The 26988-nt window shown below is 39.0% G+C and overlaps 1 protein-coding gene across 1 annotated transcript in view; it reads left to right on the top strand.

The window, feature by feature from the left end:
• Nucleotides 1-26988, top strand: part of KCNK5 (potassium two pore domain channel subfamily K member 5) — a 103339-nt gene that overhangs the window by 68561 nt on the left and 7790 nt on the right. Inside the window, exon 2 of the mRNA XM_085320798.1 lies at nucleotides 26691-26802. Coding sequence (XP_085176924.1) covers nucleotides 26691-26802 — 112 coding nt within the window. The remainder of the gene's footprint in view (nucleotides 1-26690; nucleotides 26803-26988) is intronic.

Raw genomic sequence — 26988 nt, 5'->3', positions numbered from 1 at the left:
GGGGGGTTGCTGCTGTTGCCTGGTTCTTGGGGTTTCGGGGGCTTGTTGAGCGCGCTCCTCCACGCCCGCCTGCAGCTCCGCTAGCTGAAAGCGTTAGGCGTTGAATGCAGCTCTTGTTGGAGCATCCAGGGTGGTTTCTCCTGCCTCAATGGGTGTTGTGTATGAGGAAGGGAAGGTGAAGCCAGGCTTTTTGGTCCTCTTCTGTCTGACTTTTTTTTTTTCTGTCCTGAATACCCTCGTTGTGAGGAAAACGTGTCTGCGGTCTGTGTGGCCGTCTGAGAGGTCAGTCAGGTTAACTGAAAGAAGGGCTGGGGGAACTGGTCAAAAATGAATGCTTTTGCTCAGAGGGATAATTACAACTCTTGCACTGGCTGTTTTTTATTATTATTTTAGAATAATTATTTCTTTCCAAGGCATAAGGAGATGATAATCCTATTTTTCCTACCTGATAGAATGCCTCTTCAAAGCTAATTATTAATCAATAGCATGCAGTAAATCCCAGAGCAATGCAAACTTGCTTAGTGCCTTTTTATAGATGCGGTGTCCATTAAAATATGGTGGCAGGCAGTGGTGATCTATGAAAATAGGCTGCCCAGGTATGTGGGACTCCAGTGGTGAGAATGAGTCATTTGGGACTTTTTTTTTTCTTTTCTTAAGACATGCTTATATTGACTAGATCTTTTTGTTTTTTAATTCACCAAAAGCCTAGTAAAATGCTAAAATACAGAAGACAGATAATGAGTCATTGGTTCTGTTGGTGTCATCAATACTTAGAGGAGAATGTGGTTCTTGCTTCTAAAAGTTGGTGGTTTAAATTCTCTTTCTTCAGTTAGTGATTGCTTTCTGTCTGCTTCAGATAGCAGACTTTTCTGTTGCTGTGTGGTAGTGTCCTTACTGTTACAATCTTAGTGCCCTATTAAATATAACTGTAGTGTATGGTAGAAAGGATGGCTGGAGGCTTGCAACTGTAGAGGGATGTGGGGAAATGAAAGACAAGCCATGCTTGTGGGGTATGCCTTTGTTGTGCTGGAATCTTACTGAAAGCTTACTTGGATTTATCCCAAACATCTCCAGCATCCTCAAACAAAACCGTTATCTGGGTTGGAGTATGCATTTAAGCTCAGCATGCTGCAAATATAATTCGGAGTTTAGATTCTGGCTCAATTTGGGATGAGATCCATATTGGTGTGAGAGGATCATTTAACTAGTGATTTTTTTTTCCACAACGAGAACCACAATCCTGAAGAGACAAAGATTTCCCTAAAACAGATCAAACAGCTAGGAAAAAATTCTAGGGCAGTTCGTGAGAATTGACTGTATGGTATAGTTCAATATAGTGTGGGGATGGGTGCAAAAGCAGTGAGAAGAAAAAAGTGATATAGCTCAAACTATGGACAGACCAGAATATCTGTTTTGAATATCTCGACACACCACAATGTGAAAGGACTTCTCTCCTCAGCATGTGTTAGTTCCTGATGGTATCCCTGTAGTCCTGTGACTTTAAGTTTTACCTCTGCAGTATTTCCAGTCATACCTTACTTTCCATATCTGATCTTGCTGGAGTGACGATTCCTCATGGATTTTCTTTTGTCAGCTCAAGCTCAGCTTGGCTAAATACAAGGCTTCACTTGCTCTTCTTTCACTCTTATTGGTGTCTGAAATTTTACTGCTTACTTTCTTCCAGACTTGTGCTTTTGTTGTTGTTCTTATTAACCTTTATGTGAGGAGTGATGGTAGGGAAGGGGGTGACATTTCCTACAGAGGAGAAATGCAGGGTGAAATCCAGCCCAGCTGGATTTAATGGGGAAAAAAAATCATGTAAGGACATCAGCTGTAGAGGATGTAGGAAACAATCTTCATAATTGTCCTTTCTCAACCACAGTCCATGCTTTTTTTCTGTTGTATTCTGTTGATTCTTTAAAACATTACTAGTATTTGCTGTCTTTGGGCAAATCCTGGTCATCCTGCTTTCACATTAAAAGTACGAATTTATTCTCTTGCAGTACCTCCAGAATGTTATTAAGAAGCATATTTTTTTGCTAGTTCTCACCTTTGTTTTGTTCCTATTTTGAGCCTCTTCCAGGGAATTTCTGAACTTGTGCTTGAGATTTTTGCATGACTTGTCTCATTTTTCAGCTCTTCTCTCTTCTTGCCAGGCCTTCAGCTCATCTTAGAGTTTTTTCTCTCTTTCTGCTGCTGTCATTGTCATTGACATTCATGTGACTCTACAGAGCCACTTTGAGATGTTCCATCCACTGATACCCTCTGTAACATCCCCATTTAAAACACATACCGTGTGAAGTTTTTCAAAAATCATCAGCAAGTGTGAATTTAAAATAGTTGTTAATAAAATATGAGGATGCAAAGAAATCTTCAAACTGAACTAATAATATCAATTTTGTTTTCAGAACCAGGTTGAAAGGTGACAAGGATTGACTTATTCAGACACAGATCTCTGCTGCCCTTTTTGCCACCTAGTGTAGCTCTGAGCTCAACTTAGCCTAATGTTAGCTGTAAATGCAATGGAAATTTTTTGTGTGGAGTGTCTACAGAGTTAGAGCTGTAGTGTGATCTTAACCACTTAAAAAGACAAGTAGCTTATCAGCACAGACTCTCAAGTCACATACAGGCTGCTATGTCTGTACTGACAGTTTAACTGATTATTTATTAAGGGGGCTGCATTAGGTCAAGTATAATCTAAAGTTTATGTTCTGTAATAGAAGATTTCATAACATCTGATTACAGTAGAAATACACTGCAATAAACATTTATTGCAATATGTTTAACAGACTTGCACAAAACTCACAAGCTGAGTATTTTAGGATATGCTAGAAAGAAAGCCTGTTTCCCCCCAATCCTGACTGGGAGAAATGCTTAAATAAGCTAGTTTAAAAACAGCACTTAGAGGTCTTATATGAAGAATCTGTTTTCTTCTCAGTATTGTAAGTACCACATTAGTTATCAGAACAATAAGGCTTAAAGAAAGAAGTGCTTAAATTCTTGTTGGGATAATGCTACTTCAACCTAGATGTTAAAGGTTACTGACTCTGGACTGTGTATAGACTGGTTGCTGCCTACTTGGTTGATGTTATGTTCTGCATAAAGCAGATTGTTCAAATGAAAACATGGCTAAGATGCTTCACATGACAATTTATCTAGACCTCCGAAGAGACTCAGCCACAACCATGTATATGGAGAGGGGAGGTTGCACAATTCCTAGTGTCAATACGATTATCTTAAGATAGAAATGTCTCAATGTGGAACAGCTGTAAAAATTAGAATTTTTAATATTGGTGTAACTGCAGCATATTTATTGATATTGTAGAATCTTAATTGTAACAGTACAGAGTAGCGTAAACATTCGTGTGTGTTGATAAAAGTCTAAAATTTGTCTTTGCAACTTGCTGCAAATAGTTCCCAAAGCCCTGGGAACTATTGAGGAGGAAGAGGGAGAAGGCTGTGAAATCCACAGTGATCACACCTTTGCCTACCCTGCTGTAGAACTGAGTTTTGGAGACAGAAGCAAAAGTAAGGCAATGCAGTCATTTCCCTCTTCTCTAGTTCCTTACTTTTACTCTTTATTGCTCCATCCTGATTGTGAAATATCAGCTTAATGATAAAGGAGCTATTCATGCAAGGAGGAGCCCTCTTGACCCTCATGTCACTATTCGCATGAGCAAAGGTTTCCAACACTGGGCCCACATCTTGTTTACTGGGAGATCTTTTTTACTGGTCCACCACAGTTGTTAAGAAATTAAATACTTCCCATTGATAAATCTCAAGGTTGGTGAAAAGAAAGGAAAGAATTTGAAGATAATTAAAAATGATTACTTTCAAAACAGAATAATGAAAAGAGAAACTGCTGGCTCCATTTAGGAGAAGCAGATAAACATACTAAGTATAAGAACAAATAATTGAGGTCTTTATTTGAAAAGCTTACAAGACTGTAAACAGAAGGCCTGAGAGATAGCTTTAGAAACTTAAATGTTTAGACTTGGAGCCCAGTGCTGTGAATAAACGTTTAGAAAACTTTTAAGGAGAGCTTCTACTAGGATATACATGGCACACAGGGAGATTATGCTAAAGGAAGTAACTATAAATGTCTTGATAGTAGTTTTCCTCCTTTATTATTATTTTCTAAAGCAAAGCTGTGTTCTCCATCCCCAGACTCTGACAGGTGCATTTGCAGGGTTTTGTTTGGTGTTCAGGGGTGGGAGAAGGTGAGGGCAATGGAGTTTCATTATAGACGATTTTCTTTGAGTTTTTCAGTTTTAGTATGAAACTTTATAAAAAATACTCTGATTCTGAGCGCTGTACTTCACTTACTCTCAAGCTGACACATCAAAGTTCAAATCTGTATGCAATACTCTTTTTTTTAGAAAACTATAACCTGCAAGCTTTCTCAAAACTGGAATTAAGTTTAAATGTCTCTTGTTAGCTCAACAGTCAATAAAGGGAATGTGACTGTTCCTTACAGTTTGCAGAGTGACCCTAAAACTTATGTTCACTGATATAAAGTCAATATGGACATTTTCATAATTTTTGCTTTCCCCTGTGTCCTTCAGGAGGTGCATAAACAAGGTATGAAAGTTCCCTAGGCTTCTGGGATGGGTTTGCTTGTTTATTTGTTTTAACTCCCTCATCTCTTCCAAGATATTGGTGTTGGGGAGTGGGGAGGAAGAGACTATTTGGAGACTGAATTCCTTAGTTAGAACTGCCAGATGAGCTGTCCTTTTCAAGACAGGCTTTTGCATGGTCTGAACAAAATAAAGCTCGGCAGTTATGACAGACACAAGTGGCTGCCAAAGCAAAACCTTTAGCTGTAAATTTGCTGACAAAAGCATTTAATATTGCTCACCTAAAAACTTTACAGTGTCATTTAAGGCTTATGCCTAAGAAAAAGCTATTGCCAATTGTTTTCAAGTATATATCAAGTTCTGCACCTTCAAAGTTCAGAAGGGATGAACTGTCAGCTTATCAGTTATAATGCTGCAGTGGCAATATGTGTAAGAGGAAAACTTAGGATGGGAAGTACTACTCTACTTAATAGTTTTTCTCTGTGTTCACCTATATGCGAAAGCATGGAGTGCTTTTCTGTTTTTCTTTCTGTTTAACCATTATATTGTTTAAACTTTCTTTGAACATAGTTAAACAAAACTGATAGCGCATATACTGCAATACTCTCTGCTGATGAAGCAATAGCAATCGATCAGAGGTTCTAATTTTTCTGCTATGAACTTGTCCTTGAGTGCTTGTAGTATGTTGTCCTTTGGTTATTTTAGAGCAGAATGTTAGTATTACCTGAGATGTTACCTTCCTCTATGAGATGTGTTTTCTGACAAGCTCTGCTCCCGAGATGATGCCACGCAAGAAACTTTGCAGACTATCAACTGCCTGTTGTCCGTCCCTATAAGTCTTGGAACCACTGTTTAGCTTTATGCTGTACGTACAGTTATTGCAAGATACCCGCTGTAGCCAATGAAAATACAGTGTAAGATAACTTTGTATAGATTTTCTTTTTGGAATAAATTGTTGCTTTTGCCCTTAATCTAATTAAACAAAATGAATTGTTGTTTTTTCCTCCCAATGCTGTTGACCTTCGGAGCAATCGCGTTAGGCACTGATACTGCAAGTAGATGTCAACATAGTAACATACAACCAGAAACAAGCTGGATTGCGAATGAGAGTCAGTAGCTTGACTAGCAAGGAAGCATGTGAAAATGCTTTTGAGAAAACTATTGCTTGTAAATACGTATGTATAATCCAAATGGACTAGCTATATTTACACGGATGAAAATTTGTGGTTTGTTTTTATATTAACTCTGTGCTGTGCTTAAATCCCAAGGTAGCTATCTTGAAAGAAAAAGCTGACATTGTGATACAGGTTTCCAAAGACAGCATGCCTTATTATTTAGGGATCCTGAAAAAGTAAAATTAACCCAAACAAAAAAAAATAATTTCTGAGGCAAGTTTGTCATAACCTTCATCTGTATATTTTTCTAGTATTAAACTAGGTTACAATCTTATGGGGACTCTTGAAAGGTTAAAATCTATATCCTTTTTATGCCGCTGGGATAATCCTTTTGTTCTCATCATGCCCTATGTGTTTAATGCTTTGTCAAAACTGGAAGCCAAGTGCTCTAAAGCTATGTCTATATTAGCAGTTAGTGCAGCCCAATGGGAGTAGATGTGTAGAGCAAAACAATTGGTGATAAGGACCTGAAGCCCCCAGTGTGTGCATTTGCAGGATTTACTTTTTTTACTGACTGTACTATGAGCCTATGGGTTGAATGCCCATGAGCAGTTCATGTGCATTAGATTTCTTCCTGGAATACATCTTGTAGTTTGCTTTATCTGAAAGGAGTTCTGCTCATATGCTCTGAGTCTGCTCTGCAGTGTCAATCAAAGCATGATAATTGGGGACAATAGGGAGAGTAACTTCAGCAGTGCACTCCTGATCTGAACTAAAATACCACTGCAGTCACACGCAAAGCTGTTCATGCCATTACAGCCCTCCTCAGAGCTGTACTTCTAGGCCAAGCAAACCTCTAAAACACAGCATGCAATAAGCACTCCTCATTTTTACTACCCTGTTTGTTGAAGGGATGGCATAGGTTTGAAGGTGTAACTTTGTACTCCTTTATTTCCTGTTGTCTTTCTGCTTCATATTCCTTGAGCAAGAACAGCAGGATCTGCTGTTTCGAGCTTTGCACTAGAACACTAAGTTCTTCTTTAACAGATAGCTCTATACATGTATTTTTTTCCTTTTTCCATGCATGTTATTTTGTTGTGTCTTTACATTGCAAGATCTCACTGTATTCATTACATACTTACCAACATTTTAGCTATAGGCAGGAGAGAGCCCTTCTAGGCAAGCCTTACCCTAATAGGTCTATTTGCAGTCAAATTGGAACAGAAGCTAACTTTTTCTCTTTTTTTTCATTGCATTATATGAATTCTAGGGGCTCAAAGGCACTGCTGGGCACCAAGTAGCTTTAGAAGTGCTTTAAGTTCAAACTTCTTGCACTCTTTTCTGAAGAGGAAGAAACATGCCTGATGTAAAGGAAGTAGGAAGCTAACATCAATAGGTTGTATATCATAGCCTCTGCAAAGGCTATGAAATCACTGCATCATGAAACATTCCTTTTCTACCAACATGCGCATCTGTAGCATTTCTCCGGATTTTTGACCCTTGACATGGCCTGATTTTAACCTTTGTTGTGAGACTGGTTAGTGCTGCGCCCATCTGTAGGACTATATTTCTGCCTCAGAGAAAAGGTAGAAGCTGGACATGATTGAGCAAACTGGCAAATACTAAACTGACTTTATTCTATACTGATATCTTTGAAATATTGCATAAGCAGCTTCCAGCTGCTGAGAAATAAAACCTAGACCTGTGTGCTTCCAAGGTTGCAGTAAGTACAAAACAGCCTTAGGACTAGTCTCTAGACCTGTCACAGGACTCTGAACTCTGTTCCCTTTTTAACAACAAAGACACCAGTTATGTAACATTAAATTTAGACTCTAAAGTAAGGCATGAGATTGTCGGATGATGGCAGTTAACGAGTGATAGCTAATGGAGCCTGAAAGTAATTCTGCAAATGATTATGAAGGTCCTGAGGTGGAAAGTATAGTCATCTATGATGCAGTATTTTGTGGCTTGTGCTGAAAGATCAAGTTTGTCAGTGATGACTTTTGCATGTGTAACCTCTAAGAGCTCATGCTGCTGCTCCTCTCTTATACTCCCAACCCCCTGTAGGGGAGGGGAAAAAATTAAAAAGAAAGAAAAGAAAAGAAAACTGTGAAGGGAAAGTTACTTAAGAATCATGTGTGGCTCTTTGGCAGAGAAACAGCAGCTGCAAGTATGTTTGCTCTGGCCTTTGAGGGAAGCAAGGCTGATGAGTCTCTTCCAGGCACCAAAGGAACAGGGGAGGTGACTGAAGCCAAGCAGCTGCATAGAGGGAAGGGGTCTAACCAAACTCACTCACAGTACTGATTTCTTCCACAGACTTCTATTGCATCAGTTTGGCTGGAGCCCTCACTCTACTACACACACTGCTGTAATAGTTGCTGCTAACTAGCTCCACAGACTGTTATGAAAATATGTTAAAATCAAATTAAATAGTTGGACCATGATAACTTGCCAGTTGAATCAGAATTTCAACTTTCAAGCCAATCTAAGTCATGATAACTTCTCAGTTAAGTTAGAATTTCAACCTTCAAGCTTGTGTAAATGGTGTGTACGTGACTGCAGAATGATAGAGGGCAATTCTGTAATCAACGTTTGCCTTGTTGGCACAAGGATTTTTAAGTGGCATTGGAGTTCATGCTTAGAAAATAACTTTCTTATTGGTATCAGTGTACACTGAAAGCTTTGCACTTGTGTCAAGTGATCACTATCAGTTTGCCCTTCTAAAATAAGATTTGCATGTTTCCACTTTCATTTATTTAGGGCTTTGGGGTGGAGGGCAAGAGAAGGAAAAGGAAAAAGGTAAAACTTCAGAGTTGCTTCCTTTAGAGCAGCAAAAACAGTAGCAAAGTTTGTTTTGTCCTTGTGTAACTTGTTACAGTAGCACTGAATTTTCAAGGTAGACTCAGGGACTAGACTTCATGGCTTGATAGTTCCTTTTGGGTCAGTAGGGAAGCTGCAGTATTTAATGAAGTTTCTACATAGTCTCTGCAAGGTCCTAAACCTGCCAACCCACTTAGTGAAATGAAAGTAGATGTGTTTATTTTGCTTAAATGGGAGATATAGTTCACATTTTGGGAGAGTCTTGGCTTTATTTGCATGTGTTTTAAGAATGCATGCCCAGCTCTGCTACAATATAGACAGCTGGTCATTTGGACAGATTTTCCAACAGCTGTTTTTTCTTTTCCTGACACAGAATCACTGAGATAAAGTAGTTTCACACTGCATATTGTCTAGATGCTTACAGCTGAATTTTGTTGATCTTTCTGAAGAAAATTCTTGCTCATTTGAAGTAACTGCAGCTTTTCTGTGAGTTTAACTTTCTGTACGTCTCTGATGCCAAGCAGGTCTTGAGGTGGATGGAGGTGTCTCTACCTAGCAAAGTGCAAGTGCTTGTCTACAGGAGATATCCCAGTTAAATGTGGTGGCTTGTTTTCCATGGTTTTCTGCCCAGGAACTACATGGGATACAGAATTGAAAAGATACTTCAATATTTTTTTCCATGTAATATCAACTCTGTTATCTGGAGGGGGTAATCTTGTTTTTGTCTAAGTTATTGATTGGAAGCCCTCTGGGAAAGAAAACACTGTGTATACTATAGTGCTGAGCATAGTAAAATAGCAGAAGACAAGATTGTGTTCCAGTGTGTGTGGCACGGGAATAGGTTTTAAGGTTGTGCTAGTCCAGCAAAAAAGGATTTTGTGCGTATGCTGATTGTACTGCTGTGTGTTTATTAGCTCTTAGCAGCAGTGATGTTATTACCAGTCAATTCACTCCCGGACCACAAGGAACAAGGCATRCTAGCCAAGTTATACTATTACTGGTGTGAGAGTGTCTAGATCAGACTGTTTCCCAGGCCATTTGTCTTATCACTGATTGCGCTTCTTCATATCCTGTCTTAACTGTGCTGGCAGTTTTCTGCATTTGTATATTAATAAATTTGTCCCAAGCAACCTCCCCTCCTTGCTCCCTGCCCAGCCCAAGATCAATCTTGAACTGATCTAGTTTGAAGGGATTTGTAGCACATCAAGCCATGAAAGTGAATGATAACATAATTTTGTTCTAAGCTGTGGATAAAGCTAAATACACAGTAGTAATAGTCTCAAAATCAGCAGTGTTTCTGTGGTGGTGGGTTTTCCCTTGAGGCTCCTGTTAATATAAAACCATCACTTTGCTGTTCTTACAAAGCATCCTGTCTTGCTGACATTCGAAGCCTGCCTTGCCTTGCCTCTTCCTCCTCCCTTCTAATGATCACTACAGGGCAGGAGACTAGCGTGGTTGAGGTTATGTAAAGTTTTCAGCTGATTTAAGCTATACTGGAAATTGTTTGTTTGGCTGAACAAGGTGAGTTAGTAAGGGTTCTACCCTGGAGTGTTAATAGCCTACAGTGTAGCTCTTGTTCCTGTTTTGTGGTTCAAGAGTCTGCTTGATTAAAAACACTACCCTTGTTGTCAGCACTCATCTCCACTCAAGCCTGTTTGACTGAAGCTTCATTTCATTGTTTTGATGCAGTTGGAACACATAGCGTCTTTATTCTATCATGCCCAAGCTCACTAAATTCTCCAGTAAGCAACAGGTGTGCAGGAGCTGTGCTGTTTTGTTTTTACTTAAGATATTATTATTAGAGAGGTAAATCCCTTGTTTCCAAATCATTGAAAAAATGCTCTTGATCATCCTGACTCAGTTCTTGTTTAGCCAGCTGCTAGGAAGAAAAAGTCAGCTTGAGGTTTCTAAACAGAGTAAGTTTAATGCAGGTACTRCACTAGTACCTCTTACCTTTGCTATATTTCTAGGATGTTAAACAGGAGATGAAAGGTATGATGGTATCTTGGGCAGCATCTTCCAGTCTGTCTTCAGAGAAGGAAGACCTTTAACAGGGTCTGGAGAGGTCCTGGAGAACTGGAGAGGTGCCTGAGGACTAGAAGAAAGCCAATGTCACTCCAGTCTTCAAAAAGGGCAAGAAGGAGGACCCAGGCAACTATAGGCCAGTCAGCCTCACYTCCATCCCTGGAAAGGTGATGCARCAGCTCATCCTGGATGTCATCTCCAGACATATGGGGGAGAAGGTGATCAGGAGTAGCCAGCATGGATTCACCAAGGGGAAAGCCTGCCTGATAGCCTTCTAGGATGGAATGACTGGCTGGGTAGATGAGGGGAGAGCAGTGGACATTGTGTACCTTGACTTTAGCAAGGCTTTTGACACTGTCTCCCCAAACATCCTCCTAGAGAAGCTCAGGAAGTGTGGGTTAGATGAGTGGACAGTGATGTGGATTGAGAAGTGGCTGAAAGGCAGAGCTCAGAGGGTCATCATCAGTGGTGTGGAGTCTTGTTGGAGGTCTGTGGCTAGTGGCATCCCCCAGGGCTCAGTACTGGCTCCCATCCTGTTCAACTCCTTCATCAATGACCCGCATGAAGGCACAGAGTGCCTTCTCAGCAAGTTTGCTGAGAATACCAAGCTGGGAGGAGCGGCTGACACACCTGAGGGCTGTGCTGCCATTCAGAGAGACCTGGACAGGCTGGAGAGTTGGGTGGAGAGGAACCTCCTGAGGTTCAACAAGGGCAAGTGCAGAGTCCTGCACCTGGGGAGAAATAACCCTAGGAACCAGTACAAGCTGGGGGCTGACCTTCTGGAGAGCAGCTCTGCAGAGAAGGACCTGGGAGTGCTGGTGGATGACAGGTTGACTATGAGCCAGCCTTGTTCCCTTGTGGCCAAGAAAGCCAATGGTATCCTTGGGTGCATTGGGAAGACTGTTGCCAGCAGGTTGAGGGAGGTGATCCTGCCCTTCTACTCAGCCCTGGGGAGGCCTCATCTCGAGTACTGTGTCCAGTTCTGGGCTCCCCAGGACAAGAGAGACATGGAGCTACTGGAGAGAGTCCAACATAGGGCTACAAAGATAATCAGAGGGCTGGAGCATCTGCCCTATGAGGAATGGCTGCAAGAGCTGGACCTCTTCAGCCTGGGGAAGAGAAGCCTGAGGGGGGATCTTATCAATGTGTACAAGTACCTGAAGGGAGGGTGTCAAGGGGATGAGGACAAACTCTTTTCAGTTGTCCCATGTGACAGGACAAGAGGCAATGGGCAGAAATTGAAGCACAGGAAGTTCTGCCTGAATGTGAGGTGAAATTTCTTCCCTGTGAGAGTGACAGAGAGGTGGTGGAGTCTCCTTCTGTGGAGATCTTCAAGGCCCGCCTGGATACAACCCTGTCCACCATGCTCTAGGTGACCCTGCTTGAGGAGGTGGGTTGGACTAGATGATCTCCAGAGGTCCTTTCCAACCTTACTCATTCTATGATTCTATGAACATTGTGTTGAAATCTGGTGGTGAAATCTAAAAACACTCTTGAACAGAGAAACCTGTGTAATTTTTAGTCCTAGCTGCTATGAATATCCATAAAAACTGTTTGTTTGTTTGTTTGTTTTTAACTCTTCAAGTGACCTTCTGTAACTTTTAATTTGAAATGGTTTTTTTTTATACATGGCTATGTATGGGAGGAAGCATAATAAACTTCTCAGAGCAGTAATACTTCATGCTGCAATTCACCCAATGAGCTGAGAAGCTCCTTTAGGCCTCTGTAAGCAAAGCTGTTAAATTTGGATCTCCTGTGTTTTGACTTGTCCTAATGAACTATTTGTATACACTGAAAGCTTGGGGGGGGGGGGGTTAATTCTATATTCTACTGACTCTTTTGCTTCTCTTGTGTAGTATCAAGATTTTTCTGTGTATATTTCAGTTCCATTTTACAGATAGGTGAAAGTCTACTAAGATGAACTAGATTGCTGGGTTGCTGCTCCAGGTCTTGAGGCCTTGCTTATGGAAGGAAAAAAATACAATGCTTCAAATATGTAATCCAACCCATCACCATCTAGTAAATTAATCTCAGTAAACTGTTTTTATCGACTCTAAGATTGTTTTGGTTTAATTTAAGTTTATTGGAAATCAACTTCAGCTAAACTCAACTATTATTCTGAAAACCCAAGCTGCTGTGTGGGCCAGCATCTGCTTCTGCAGCTGGTACCAACTCTATGGTAAACTGTTGTGTAGTTTCATGTAAACATGATCTGGTTCTAACCCTACCTAACACAGGTCACCAACTGGTGTCAGGCCTTGATTAAACTACTTGACCTTCTGCTTCCACTTTCTTATCTGTAAAATGGGGACAACAGCATTTACCAAAGCTACTTGAAAGGGGAGTTGGCTATGTTAGTCACTATGTATGTATTCAGATAGGAAGGAAACCTAATCAGCTATTACTGCTTTCCAACTTCTTAATTCAGCTGATGCAATGTAAGAGTTGTTAAAATACTTCTTCTCAACCAAATGGTATATATATTGTAAGCATATCTGCATAGGATCTCTCAAAATTAAGCTGTATTAATGAAGCTATGAAATCCTATGATATGTTTTATTTCTGAACAAGAGTAATTTTTCTTCTGAGGAAGAAAAGTTGGGGCACTTAGCATCTGCAGAACAGCTGCAGTTCTCATGCAGCAGTAACCTTTAGTTAATTTGTCTTCAAAACATGTCTATGTGGAACTTGGGAAAGTGAAGAGGAAACAGTTTTGCAACTGTATTAATCACAAAAGCAAGGCAATGCTGGTAAAGCCATGAATATGCTTTTCATCAAAATAGTTTATTAACAAGTTCATTAAACTGGAATATAGTCCTGAAATTAATAAGGGGAAAAATTTATATCAACTGTTAAATTTTGCATTCAGCATCTAACAAAGAAGCCAGCTGCCTTTTCAAAACCGTTAGTATTCAAGTCCATGGCACATAAATGGAAAGGAGAAATAAAGTTAAGTAGCACTTAGTTCACTCAAATGTGGACTTTGCAAGTATCACAAATGGGTAAGCTTCAGGTCTCAATTCTGCAATGACAAAATAGTTCCAGTTAACTAATATGCTGAATTATGAGTTTCACTTATTATTTAACTCTGCAGAAAGCTGCAAAAGGAAATAACCTTGTTGATCTCTTTCCATTAATATCTCTCACATTGTTTGTCCTATGAATTATGACTTATAGGAAAATTAACTGTTCATGCTATACATCTACATAAGCAGGTCTTAAAGAGCACATGCTGTAAAAATATTGACATGCCTCCCAGAGGTTAATATCCATATAAATTAGAAGTTTTTTCCATAGGAAACAGTAACACCTATTTGTACTGAAGAATGGAAGTAGAACTTAATTTGTTCACATCACATTTTTTTTTCTTTGATGAACTCTTACCACCTAGGTATCAAAATGACTTGACTTTGTATTTCATCTTACAAATAGAAAATATTCCAAAACTTGAGGGTTTGTTGGAAGGGAATTCATTACTTCTGTCACAACAGTTTGCACTTTGTCTTTTTTATACATCTGGGCTGAGAAGTCATCAGGGAAGCACGCTGCTATCTAGTTATCATGGCAAGGAAAATATTAGGAGCAGGACTTCAATGTTAGAGCACCAAGAGCTGTTGGCTGACTTCTAGATAGGAAGGTTGACCTCTCTACCAATTCCATTGGACTTACAATTGAAGACATTTGGATCATTTAAAGCTTTAAAAAGTAGTGTGACTCTGTCTTGAGTTTCTCCTATGCTGGAGTGCGGGCAGGGGGCTGTTAGTAGTGAGGAGAAACTTAGAAAAACTGTTGAACTGTAATGGTTCTATTTGTTGAAAACTCAGAACTTGCCTGTTAGTGGACTAAGACTGCCCAATTTCTGATTGCACAGTAGTTTTCAGTTCTTTTGTGCTTTCTCTTAGGGGTTTGAATGCATGATGTAAAGTAAGAATGAAAACTGCAGCAGTAGCCACAAGAAGAGTTCAGTATTACACACAAAGGTGCAGAAATAGCAACAAATACTTCCAAAGACCTGATTACTCTCAGCCTGCATCTCCTTTGAGTTGTAAGTTTGTAAAAAGATTATTAAAATCTGAACAAAGCAGTAATGATCACTAATTCCTTGTTAAACCATTATCTTTTCCGTAAGGGAATATGAGCAATGCTGGTTTGGCCTTCCTTGCCTTGAAAAGAGAGAAGGGATATGTGCTTAGGCCCAACATTGTTTGGGTTGAATGTCATTTTGTGGCATCATTCTTGAATTTACAATGTGAGAACTAAAGTCTCAGACTTGGGGCATTCCTTTCAGTACAGGAAGTCTAGCAATATGATGAGGGTTTCCATGAGAATGGGAAACATGGAAGCAAGAAAACTTATTGTAGACAATGAAATCAATGAGCACTGTTTATGGAATAGGTTTCCACAAACATCACTGTATACAATGTGAAGACTTTTTAGAAAATGCCTATGTGTTAACAGAATTTCTCAAGCTGTGTATTTTGAAATTGTTTTTACAAAATAATGGTTTATGACTGGAAGCTGCAAAGGTAAATGAAACTTTTGCTTTGCTGAAAAGCAATAGCCAAAGAACCCGCCTTCTTCACTCCTCCCCCTACCCCCACCCTTAAGTTATGTGGTGTTCTCACTGCAATCCTTGATTAGGGTTCTGTTTCCATTATCAGCTGGAATATTTTCATGCAAACTTTGTTTAATCTGAAGAGGACAGCTCTTGTGTTATGTCTGATAGCTGTAGACATAACAGCTGTCTGTAAGCCTTYAGTAAAGCAGCACTTCATGCAAATAATGAATGTGGAAGTTATTGATACAGAATCAGTAATCTTGAGTTTTACTTCTCACTAAATATAGTCTTAAAATTAGACTTTACAAAATCAGTAGAGCAGTGTGTCCATTTTGTAGAACCACTGGTATATCCAACAAAGGAAATGATATGCATTTTGTGATATGCAAGTGTTATTGAAAAAAACTTAAAACTCTTGTTACAAGTCTCCCAGAAAAAAATATAATTCAGATTGGTGCTGCTAAGGTGCTATTGTTGTATATTTATTAGTATAGTTGTTTCTTCCCAGGTAATTAATTTTGCTCTTCTCTCTGACTACTTTGCATCATGTCAATCCTTGGTGAAGAGTTCCTGCATGTCTTTTGTTTTCTTCTTATGCCAACACTGGTCTTAACGTCAAGTTGTTTAATGTTAAATATTTAACGTTAAATTATGTTTGTCATCTTATATTCCTGTTTCTGACATATTAAAAAAAGGAGGGGGKGGTCTGCTTTCAGCCTTTATATTTAGTAGTCCAAACTGTACTGGCATGCCCGTAAGCATTCTCTCATTCTGCTAGCGTGTTTACTTATTTATTTATTGAATTGTACAGATTGTGACAGCCGAGTTTCACCAGTGCTCTGCAGAATGACAGTAACGCATCAGGAAAGGGATTTCAGGCATCCTAACTGTTGTTCCTTGAAATTCTTCTGATTTGTTCTTATTGATGTGCTTCTGTTATTGACATGCCTAAAATGTATGACAAGACTAATGAAATGTAATGAAAAAATGTATTCCCCTTCCATTTACTGCTACTGTTTATGATAGCACTTGTTGCAGAAAAGGAGTGGCAGAATAAATTATCACAGGTGATTAGAATGTCCAAAAGCTGGCTTTGAAAATATCTCATTTTCAATAATGCTATTCACATGTGCAGTTAGATGTGACTCTTGTTTGTAGGCCTGTCAAATCAACTGAGCAATAAATGTTTGAAAAAGGTGCTTATATGTTGAAGTTATGTCAAAGCCTACAGCATCACCTGACTTATAGGATGCCCAAAAAATAATATGAATGAAAAGTCCAGTGCCATCCTTCCTAATGATTGAAATGGTGCCAGCAAACAATCTTGAAAGATGTAGTCAGTGTGTCAGCTGACTGCTCTGTCTTTCAGAGCTGCTGGGGTTTATTACCACCCATGTGCTACCATTTTAAGACCTTTACCTTCTTCAAATAAAATTGATGACAAAACTTCTCTTGCTTTCAGGGGCAATAAGGTTTGATTTCAAGATACAGAAGTTTTGGAGCTCGCTCTTTCAGTTCAGGCTGGTTAAAGGAGAGACGCAGTTCATAGCATAGACTGGAAAAGGAAATTGCACAAAGTAGACTAATTTCAAGCTATATTTTGCCAGGCTGGAAAAAAAAAAAAAAAAAAAAAAATTCAACCAAGTCAGATAGGTTTGCAGAGGGTTTTCATCTACAGGCAAGTGATCATACTGTGCATGTATCTGTTAAATCAACATCTTTTCCTGGAATTACTGCTTTTCTATTAATTTTCAGATACTGCAGAAGCTGGGAAGGAGTACTAGCAGGGTTAAGTAGTGGAGTGAGATGCATCTCACTCCCCGCCCACTTGTTTGTCCCACAAGAAAGAATCTCTTGTCATGTCAATGGTGATTATTTCCCAGGATATTTTCCGTTTCCTTTAAAACTCTCAGCCTTCATTCTTCATATCAAGGGACAAAAATTAAAAGGAAGAGGGCACTTGCATCTTGGGAAGTATCATGTCCTAAGGCAGGCTCTCTTTCGATTAGGTTGATTATTCAGCTTTAAGTTTTCATATAAAAATCAGAAATACCAATAAATTCTAGGAAGCTTATATTCAACATAAAAGGAACAAAGAGGTGATATGTTGCTAGTTACAGGAGTGGGAGTGAAAGGAGTTGTTCGACCAGTGCATAAAGCTTGTTGAGCAGGTAATCTTGGAATACATTATAGCAATACTAATACTGTTCTTCCAAATGGAAGCATCTCTAAGGACATGTAGCTAGTACAAACCTTATTGAGGTGATCATCAGTTACATATCTATATGAACTACAAAAGTTGTCAGCATTTGAATATCTGTCTTTAACTGGGGGGGAGGAGAAGTCCAAGTTGCTGACAAACCAAAGTTAAGTATAATGAAGAGAAAGCAGTAAGAACTGAAGAATGGCTTGGATGTGCAATACAATTGTGCATTGAGCAACACTGTTGATTAGCATGAAACACAAACTGGTGGGATAGATTAAAAATCAACAAGATGGGCTAAATTTACTGCAGAGTAAGTTCAATCTTGTTTTATCCTCTTTTCAGATAAAATCATTTATCTGCAATATGTTTGACCTATATATGTGCATTTAACATTTCTGTAACGTACTTGTGGATCATTTACAGTCCCTTTTAGCAAATTTAACTTTTTAATTTGCCTTATTTTTTTAAAAAAAAATCCACATGTGTTGACTTGTTTTAAAGAAGTTTTCCTTTCTCTGAAGACCTTAGAATGTTATCTTCTCAGCTTTCTATCTGATGTGTCAGTAGGAATGCGAAAATATCTCTCATTCAGGATTAAATCTTGCTGTTCCTGGAAAGAAAAGTCTCTCTTAAAGTACATAAACCTGTACGTTGCCAGGAATTTTTTTTTCCTCTAAATTGGAACTTTCAAAATGTTGCCCTTTGATAGGAACTTTATTTTAAGATAAAACTATTGATTAAAAAATGCAAAATATGTTTTTATTTGCAGCAACACTTAATCAACCCTTTCATAAAAGCAGTGTATGACAGCAAGGGGAAAAATTATGTCCCCTGCTGTTTGTAGATGCTCTATGTCGGAATGTAAACAATGGGACTGACACTTGCTCTTTGGGGTTTCATTTTATTTTTGTTTTAGCTCTATTCATGAGCAAGAGGGGAGGAATTCTGTATAATAGTATTGATCTTTTTAGCTTTTCATGCAATGTTAATATATGCTTGTGGTCAGGTTTACCATTTACTTCTGTCAACACTGAATCTAAGGATTTTTTTTATTATTATTATTTTAAAAGTAAAGGTTAACATTAGCCGCTCAATGACTACTTCCTCTTGAGACTGAATTTCTACTTTTGATTTGTAATAGGTGGGTACCATCCATAATCCCATTGTGCTACTAGAAACATGTCCTATTTCTGCCTGAGATCCTACTGACTTTCATTTAAATGGCCTGTAAAGGTTCTAGGAGTTGCAAGAGTCTTGGAGAACTGAGCAACTTTTAGTAGGTGATTAGGAAGAATCGCTCTGCACAACACTTGATTAAGTGAGGATCCATTTGTATATATTTAGTTGATCAGAAATCAGACTTGTGCAGTCATGTGGTGTCCTCTTTAATAAATGTGGGTTTTTTTCTGTTTGATTCGTCCCCACCATCCTTTCCTAATGCAGGTGCTGCTGACTCATATCCTGCATCTCTTGCTCCAACCACCTTCTGCTCTCTACATAGGTCAGTAAAGGACAGTAAAATTTTCACAGGTTAGCAAGACAAAGGGTGTTGCCTGTTAGACTGAGACAATGCGGTTCACTTGTCTTATTTTTCTTTCTACAAAAAAGGTCGCAAACCATTCCCCACAAAAGTGAGGTAGGAAATCCAGGACTCAGCTAAAAGACTTCTTTTTTACATCTGGCATGGTTCTTGTCCTGACGAACATCAAATTCCTATTCCAAACTCAGATAATGCTGAGAGAGAGAGGGGGGGAAATGAAAGGTCAACCATCCTAAGTCCTGTTGATTAGCATAGTCCCGCAGAGACCGTCAAGTGCCTGAGGCAGCCTGAGAGGCTTGTTCACTTGGCCTTATGTGCTGGTCCTGGTCATGTGCCAGCGTGTTTCAGTCAGCTGGGAGCTAGGAGTCCAAGTGAGCAGTCAGGATAAGGTTGTCATTACACTGGAGATAGTGGGGAAAAAAAGGATGGGCAGGAATCACAAGTTTCTGCTTTTCTGGGGAGTTGGAGCTGTTCAAGGGGGGTGGATAGTTACTGGCCTGGGTCCCTGACACACTTGGTCTGAGCAGATTGCTTACAGAATTGGCCAGATGTCAAAAGGCTGGCAAAAATATGCATGTCCAAACCGAGTGCTGCCGTTTGTATTCTAGGCAGTGTGTTTTGRTTTCCTTGAAAGATTTTTCTTTATCCCAGAAATAATGAGCTTTGATCTCTCTGTACACAGACACATGTACAGCACCACTCCTAAAGATATGTCAGAATAGCTGCCATTTGTCCTACTTAGATCATATAATTTAACCTTGTGTGTACTGACCTGTCTTTCTGCAGTTCTGCCACCTTGAGTCTTTGGCTACCAAAGTAAGCATCGTGACATAGGAAGATTTTCACAGCAGTAGTGCAGCTGTCTTTGGAAATGAAGGCTGGGGAAAGAAGTGAATTATCTTAGTCTCAAGCATATATAGGTTAATATGAAATTTTCAGAGAACTCAAACAGAAATTTTTCATGAGTCATACACATATATATGTCTCCTATCCAGACAGGAAAAGTGATTGGAGGAGGAGAAAAGTTTCTGAGTTGTACTCATTGGTAAGATCGTTAGTTGCATAGTTGGCTTCTCTTTCCTCCTCCTTACTCAAACTCCATGCTGCCAAGATACTCTAGTGAGGAAAATATTTTCTGTGATGTGCAGTATCCTCTATTCAGTCAGGTCAAAGAAGGGGAAAAAAAGGCAGTTTGGCTTTAAACTTTATTTTGTAACTTCTACAACTCAAAACAATAGATTATGGGATTTTATTGCAAAAATATCTTTGCTTAAACGCTACAAACTTCTACTCTAGACAATTAATGTCAACTGTTAGCCAGGGCTAATATACCTAGCTTGCCCATGGAACTACCACTTTTGATATAGCTATGAAGGATGTACAAATCAAAGCCATGTCTGTTGAACAGTTTCTGCTGCTGTCAATATGCCAGCAGATGTCTAAGTGCCATATGCCAACAAGGCAGGAAATTTCTGGCTATAGTGACTGTGTTGCTTGCCTGCATGTTAAGTTTGAGGAACTTCCACTGTCAACCTAGCAGTGACTACACAGGATTATTTTCGCTTGAGAAGGGATACTGAGTAAGGGGGTGTCTTTTCTCTTTACTTGCATGTAATCCTGAGTTGGTGTTATCTAGGTCAGCAGAACTCTGTAATGCAGGTCTGGCCTGGGAGCCTTAACGTATCTGAGTCCATTTTTTTTTTCTTATTGCCAAGGTAAATGTTAACAATTGAATATGTTCTAATTGCATTTAAAATCAGATTATTGTAAACATTCAGTTGCTATATAACATGATATTGTAGCCAGGTAAACTGAGTAACTGCAAAAAACAAGGGGGACAAATAGAAGATATACAGCTGTGTTTTCTCTGAAGTAGTTTAGGTAGTGCAAAGGCAACCTAAACTATCTTTAGACTACCTTTTTTGATCTATAAGTCATGAAAAATGTCCATGCAAGTTCTTGCACTACTTAACCTATTTGTCTCCAGGTAACTGGAGGTGATCTCAGCCTATATTGCATTCTACTTTGTTCTTGCTGAGAATGAGTCAGCTGTACTTTTGAGAATGCAAACATCTCCATCTATGTTATGTAGATTATGTAGCAACTATGCTTTCTGGAGGATGGTGGCTAATGGCCTTCCAAATTCTGTTTTGTTTGTAGGAGATAGCTTTGCCATGTCTATTGTCTCCTCTGCGTTGCACATTTCAGGTTTTCTGGGCAAAGGCTTTTTTTCTGGAGACCTCACCAGAATTCCCTTCACCAGGGAGTTTGAGTTTTACTTTTGTAAAAGTTTTTAGATGCTTAGCTTGCATCTTGGTGTTTCAGATAATTTAGAGAAAGAAAAAAAGAAGAAGAAGAAGAAGATAAAACCACACAGCTAGTTTAAGGAGGATTAGAATGCAGTCCCAAGATGCAATTGCTTAACCAAAGCAGTACTGCATAGGTTTCCATTTACAAAGTATGAAGGATTAAATGAAGATTTATGCCTTGTGGGCATAGGGTACTAAAGATGTACTTAAGTACTGGGTAGATTTGTAATTTTAAACTCTCCTCTGCACATTAGATGTTCTATAGTGTAGACATAAGATCTTGAGATAGAAGTAAAGCCATTTCATGTTCCTTTGGAGTCAGAAGTGGGGACAAAGCTCAGTTATTGTTTCAACCAACAGACTCTGCTTTTGGATACATCAGCCCATTGCAGCTGTGCTTTATATGAGAGATACATTGTAGTACTGCTGAGTGTAGAATTAAAGCCAGTAGGTCCCATTTCAAGCTTAAAAGTTCAATTCTCCTTTCTGATCAAAGAGAAACAATTGTTTTTGCAAAAGAGAATTGTTCATACCAGTGGGAGAACTTTGAAACTACAATTAGAATTATGTCAAGTCTCCAAGGAATGCTTTGAATAACAGATGGGAGGCTTTAGCCTCTACAGATGGAGACCTAAGACTGGGTGGTATCTGGTTGTTCTTTGTAGGTAATAGCATGCCTGTAGGGAAAGATCTGTTGCTCTGGTTACATAACTTGTTTGTTGTCCTGTGTCTTTAGTTCATTTGGCCATCGATACCTTGGAAGGGCTCCTTCTTCCTAATGCTTATTGTTATCAGACACAGCCAATCCTTACTAAAGTGTCTCCGATTTCATTCCAAATATGAAATTATTCCTACTTGATATACAAAACCTAGATCACAACTTTCCTGTAGCCTTTAACTCCTAAAATAATGTTACTACCCTGTGTGTATTCTTGCCCTGTACACAATCACTTGTATGCCAAAGAGTATAGCGGTAACAGGCATTACTCAGGGAAGTCTTTTTGCTGTAACAAAGGTAGTTTTATGGTCCATCATATTCTTCTGTCTTATCAAGGCAAATAAGTCAAATGCATTCAAACTTTTTATCTTTAGATAATTCTCTGCTAGCTACAACTGTAATAAATTGCTTACAACCATTATGGTGGAACATACCTGGGTTTTGGTAATCATGAATTAGTTCAAAAATCAGTGCAGGTATCTAAATGAGGTCATTATGTGTACAGCACCTTCTTTCAAACCTTTTCTTGTTATACGTGAACATCTTAAGTGTACCACTATAAGAGATTTCAAATTCACTTTACTAATGTAAATTTGCTTACAATTAATATTTTGCAATAAAGCTGTGAAACCAACTTTTTAACAAAGGTGTGCCTTTTTACTAAGTACTTTTTACTGAACAGAAGCTACTTTATAAACGTGTTTCCTAGAAAGAAGAAAATAAAGCCATAGCTTGCACTTGTTCATGCTTGCAGAAATATAAGGTCGTTGTCCTTTACATTTTTTCTTCTGAAAGTAAAAATGCAAAGTAAGATAGCGTATTATACATTCTTAGTTATAATAATTCTCACTCCTAGTCATGTAGACAGAATCTCATTTGCTTGTTCCTTTAGTTTATCTTGTACTGGTATTTGTCAGACTGAACCGTTCCTCCTGCTAATCTGAAGACAAGAAAGCTGAGATGGGTCTGCTGACTGTTGCAAGCTTTTAAGCCACCTGAGCAAACCTTGACAGGCCAGTGTGTTTTGTAATTCATAGCAGTTTGAAAAAGTACACTACTAAGTATGCGGCTTCTCAGTTTGAGAGGACCTTGCTCTTGTTCTGGTACTTCTTTTCCTTCTTGGGAGGGGGGCGGAAAAAGATATAGAAGTAGGAAAATATCCATAATACCAATGTGGTATTATGAACACTCAAGGCTTCTCCCTCTTCCCCACTGAGCGTGGGTTTTTTTTCTTTTTTTTTTCTTTTTTTTTTTTTTTTTTTTTTTTTCTCCAGTCATATCCTTACTTGTGTAGAGGATAAACTCTCCTTTGCCCAAGGCAATACATACTGGAGATGAACAGCTAGTTTTTCTGAATTCTGGTAAATCATAAACCTGATCATCAGAGCGTTAAGGAAAATGTTACTGAAAACAGAAAACAGGCCTGTATTGGAGCAGTGCTGCGGTTGGTTTGTCTGTGGGGAAGTACCTGCAAGTGGAACAGATGGTATGCTTGGTTATGTTCAAACAGCCTCTTTACTTCAAAGTTTCTACTTCTGCTAACGTCATCAAAAGATGTATTAATTCTGTGTGTCTGCAATTGCAGTATCTATTTACTTTCAACAGTAACTCCAAGATCTAGAGGCTTTATTTCTCTTGTTTTGCTTGCCAAAGTGCAGAGTTGGTGGGGCAGGGGAGGAAGGGAGGTTTCATTACTGTGAGGCAGAAGTCATTTGACCTAAAGCAAATTTTTCATTTTATCAATACAGACAGTCCTGAGCTGTCTGTATCTGAGAATCTAAAGCAATGTGTATACTCCAAGTTAACTATTTTCAACTTGTTAATTTGGGCATAGTTCAAAAGAAACTTTCAAAACAGCTTCTTTCAGGATACTAAGAGCAGATAGAAAGATCTTACCTCTTCTTCCTTTCTCATCTCATCCCCAATAATTCCAGCCAAAGGCTTTTTAGAACGAATTTTCTGTGGTTTGAGAAATAGGACACAGGCAAACTGGAGCATTCTGTATCCTAGCATATGAAAATAAAGGCATCATGGACATTGACTAACAGATTTACCAAGCAAAAAAATAAAAAAAAAAGAAATTTGTGTTTCAGTTGTATAGTGTCCATTCGTTTGTTGCAGCCAAAAGATTTAATTATTTCAGTATGTTCAAAACTTACTCTGCTTGGAAAGCAGCTATGTATTTCCCACTGCACCATAGCTATCTAAGCCTGTTTTGTGGCCGTCTTTGTTTCAGCAGCTGGGATGTTGGGGCGCAACAATGCAYATTCAGGCCTATTACAGGCATAAAGTAACCTGAAGTTTAGGCTGTAGCTTGTAAATAATTATGCGCCAATAGCAGATAACTGTGTGCTAATGGGGACAAGATAAAGGAGGTGCAGCTTTGGCTGGAGAATAGCTGTGATTTTGAATTTCAAGTGTTTATACAACTCTAGAAGAGCTGGCCATTCCTCTCCCAAAATGTTAACTGACTGGGTGTGAAGGGCAGCTGCGACTTGTTCCAGCTGCTTCTCTCCTGCTTGAGTCAGGGCCCGCTTCACACCTCCAGCGCTCAGCCACTGGCAGGTCTTGTAGCTCTAATTGCCTCTGCTTGCTGGGAAACTGAGCTCCTTAGCCCAGGCTGAAGGTGGAGTCCGGCAACAAGAAAATGGCCCAGTGACAATGGAAACAGAGTTCAGTGCCTCTCCTACGGGTTCAGTTGCTCTGTGAGGAAAAGAAGAAAATCCAGGTCAGCTCAAAGTGTGGAAAATAACTGGAGAGCTGGTGTTTGATACAACATTCTGCGGGGTTTTGCTAGGCAGTGGAAGAAGCCCTTCTCACAGTGCGTAGATCACAAATTGTATTTATCAGGTGTTTGGGATGTCCTCTGAGACTTTAGGAAATTCATTTGCAGGCCATAGCAGAAATGAAGTTACTTCAGTTGGTCTTTTCTCAGATGAACTTGTCATCCAGTATAGCTATCTTAAACATTAACTGGCTCATTTTTTTGAAAGGGGATGGCATTGTGTGTGTTTATCTGCCTGCCCATCTTAGGGCTACTTTTGATTTCAACACTACTTTCTTAAGACAAAGAACTGCCTTGGTGAGAGCATTCTCTACATCTTTTTCTATCTAGAGCCTGTAGGCTGTGGAAAGACACTGCATGCTGCTTTGTACAAACACCAAGCTTCCCAGGAGAAAGGTCTAGTTCTGTACCTTTATTCACTCTCTGTGCTGCTACTTTTATCTTTTGTAATAGCTTTTGCATTGAAAGTGCATTTTTAATTAAATTGTTTGCATCTTGTATATGCACAAAACACTCACTCTGAAGGCAATTTATTACAGTAGGAGGGTGGTGATATGTAATAAGTCTCAAGAATAATTGAAGCCTGTGTTAATATGTGTATCTTTTTAATGATGATTGAACTTTATGTTGAGTCTCTGTTGGGTCCAAGATCAGATCTTAATCAAGTAGGACAGAAGAAAGGAGGGAGGGGATGAGCGAAGGAAAAGCCAGATGCAGGTTCCTGTATTAATTCTTACCAGTTAAAGATAAGCCTTACCTTTTGTGCTAAAAGGAAAAAAGTCTATCATCTATAATTTTAGACATTTAGCTCAACTAGCTGTTTAAGCTCAACATTTTCTGAGGAAGAGGCATAGAAGGTGTGATAATGGGATGAATCACCTTTTGAAGATACCTGTCCCTTTCCATATTTAGATGTAGCTTTAGAGTTTTGTTTAGACCGGCATGGTGTACAATGAAGGGGAAAATGCAACTCTGGCTTGAGAAGATTTTAACTGCAGTATGGTGTAGCAGAACAAGGATTTAAATAACTAGGGATTTCTAGGACAGAATATTGTAAACTGCTTTTCTCTTTCACTTTAGGAAGGTAGAAATACACGTTGGAATCAAAAGATGTATGATTTTGATTTGAAACTTTGAGTTTTGGCAAAATAGGCATTGATTTTGTTATCACTGCAGTTTCTACAGTCTGGTTTTTGAAAACCGGAGCAGGCTAGGTCCATGTCCCTTCCTACAAAAGGTGGAGATGGTTAATAATTCTTCAGTTCCTGAAGACATGAACAGATACCAAAAAACTGACCTGCTGAATCTGTGGAAACACCAATAACTGCCCTTTTCCTGCTCCCCACCCACAAAATTGTAAACAAAAGCTTTGCATTCGTAATAGCTTACTAGATTCAAAGATGGGGGATGAGACAGGGGCCTAATTCAACGTCAGTGATCAGAATCCTGTTGCATGGAAACAGCTTAGTTAGCTTGGAAAAGTGTAATTTATCTTTCTTTGCTTAAAAATACAATTTTATGCTGGCTTGTAGACAGTCTGACTTTGCCAGGGACAGCAGGTGAATTAACATTAATCACACTAGCTTTGTCAAGGATTCTATGATGTCTTGTTCATACCCCAGTCAAGCTGAGGCTTGTAACAGTGTTTTGAAATGAGTGGTAATTCTGAAGATGTCCCTGTCTAGTATTAAAATAAATTTAGGAACTATACTGAAGATTAAATGCCAGCTAGATCTGGAAGAGAGTGTTGGGTCTCTAAAAGAGATCCATTTGGGTAAAACTGGTAAATCAAGTAAGAACTTATTTAATTAAAAAAACTGTTTAAATGTCAGAGCACCTGTGCTGCTGCTTACTGAGGCAAATTTTTATTATTTCATAAAATTACTGTCAGTGAATATGCGAGGCTAGCATTCACAAAAAAACTCGTGATTGTTTTGCAACTATGAACAAAATAGGGAAAACCTGAAAGCAACATGCACCTTTCTCTTTAAGGCTGCCACTATTTTCCAAGAACGACTGTAAATTGTTTCCTTACAGGTTGTGTCAAATGCTGCTGGGCAAGGAGTTGCCATCACTGGGAACAACACTTTCAACAACTGGAATTGGCCTAACGCTGTGATCTTTGCTGCTACTGTAATCACTACAATCGGTAAGTATTTACTCTATCAGCTTTCCTAGCTGTAATTTTCCTTATGCTCTGTTGGGTTTGTACTCTTCTGTGTCAAGATATCCACTGAATAAAGTCCCTGTCACTGGAGCTGCATAGAATACCTGTCTTTACAGGCAAGTTCACAGAGAAAAACAGTTCTTTGGTACTCCATTAATGGGCTAAATG

This window comes from Rhea americana, unplaced genomic scaffold, assembly GCF_003343005.1.
Source record: "Rhea americana isolate MKP2758 unplaced genomic scaffold, rheAme1 scaffold_119, whole genome shotgun sequence".
In the NCBI taxonomy this organism is placed as follows: domain Eukaryota; kingdom Metazoa; phylum Chordata; class Aves; order Rheiformes; family Rheidae; genus Rhea; species Rhea americana.
Note: the sequence above shows the minus strand (reverse complement) of the source record. Positions and strands in the feature narration are given on the sequence as shown.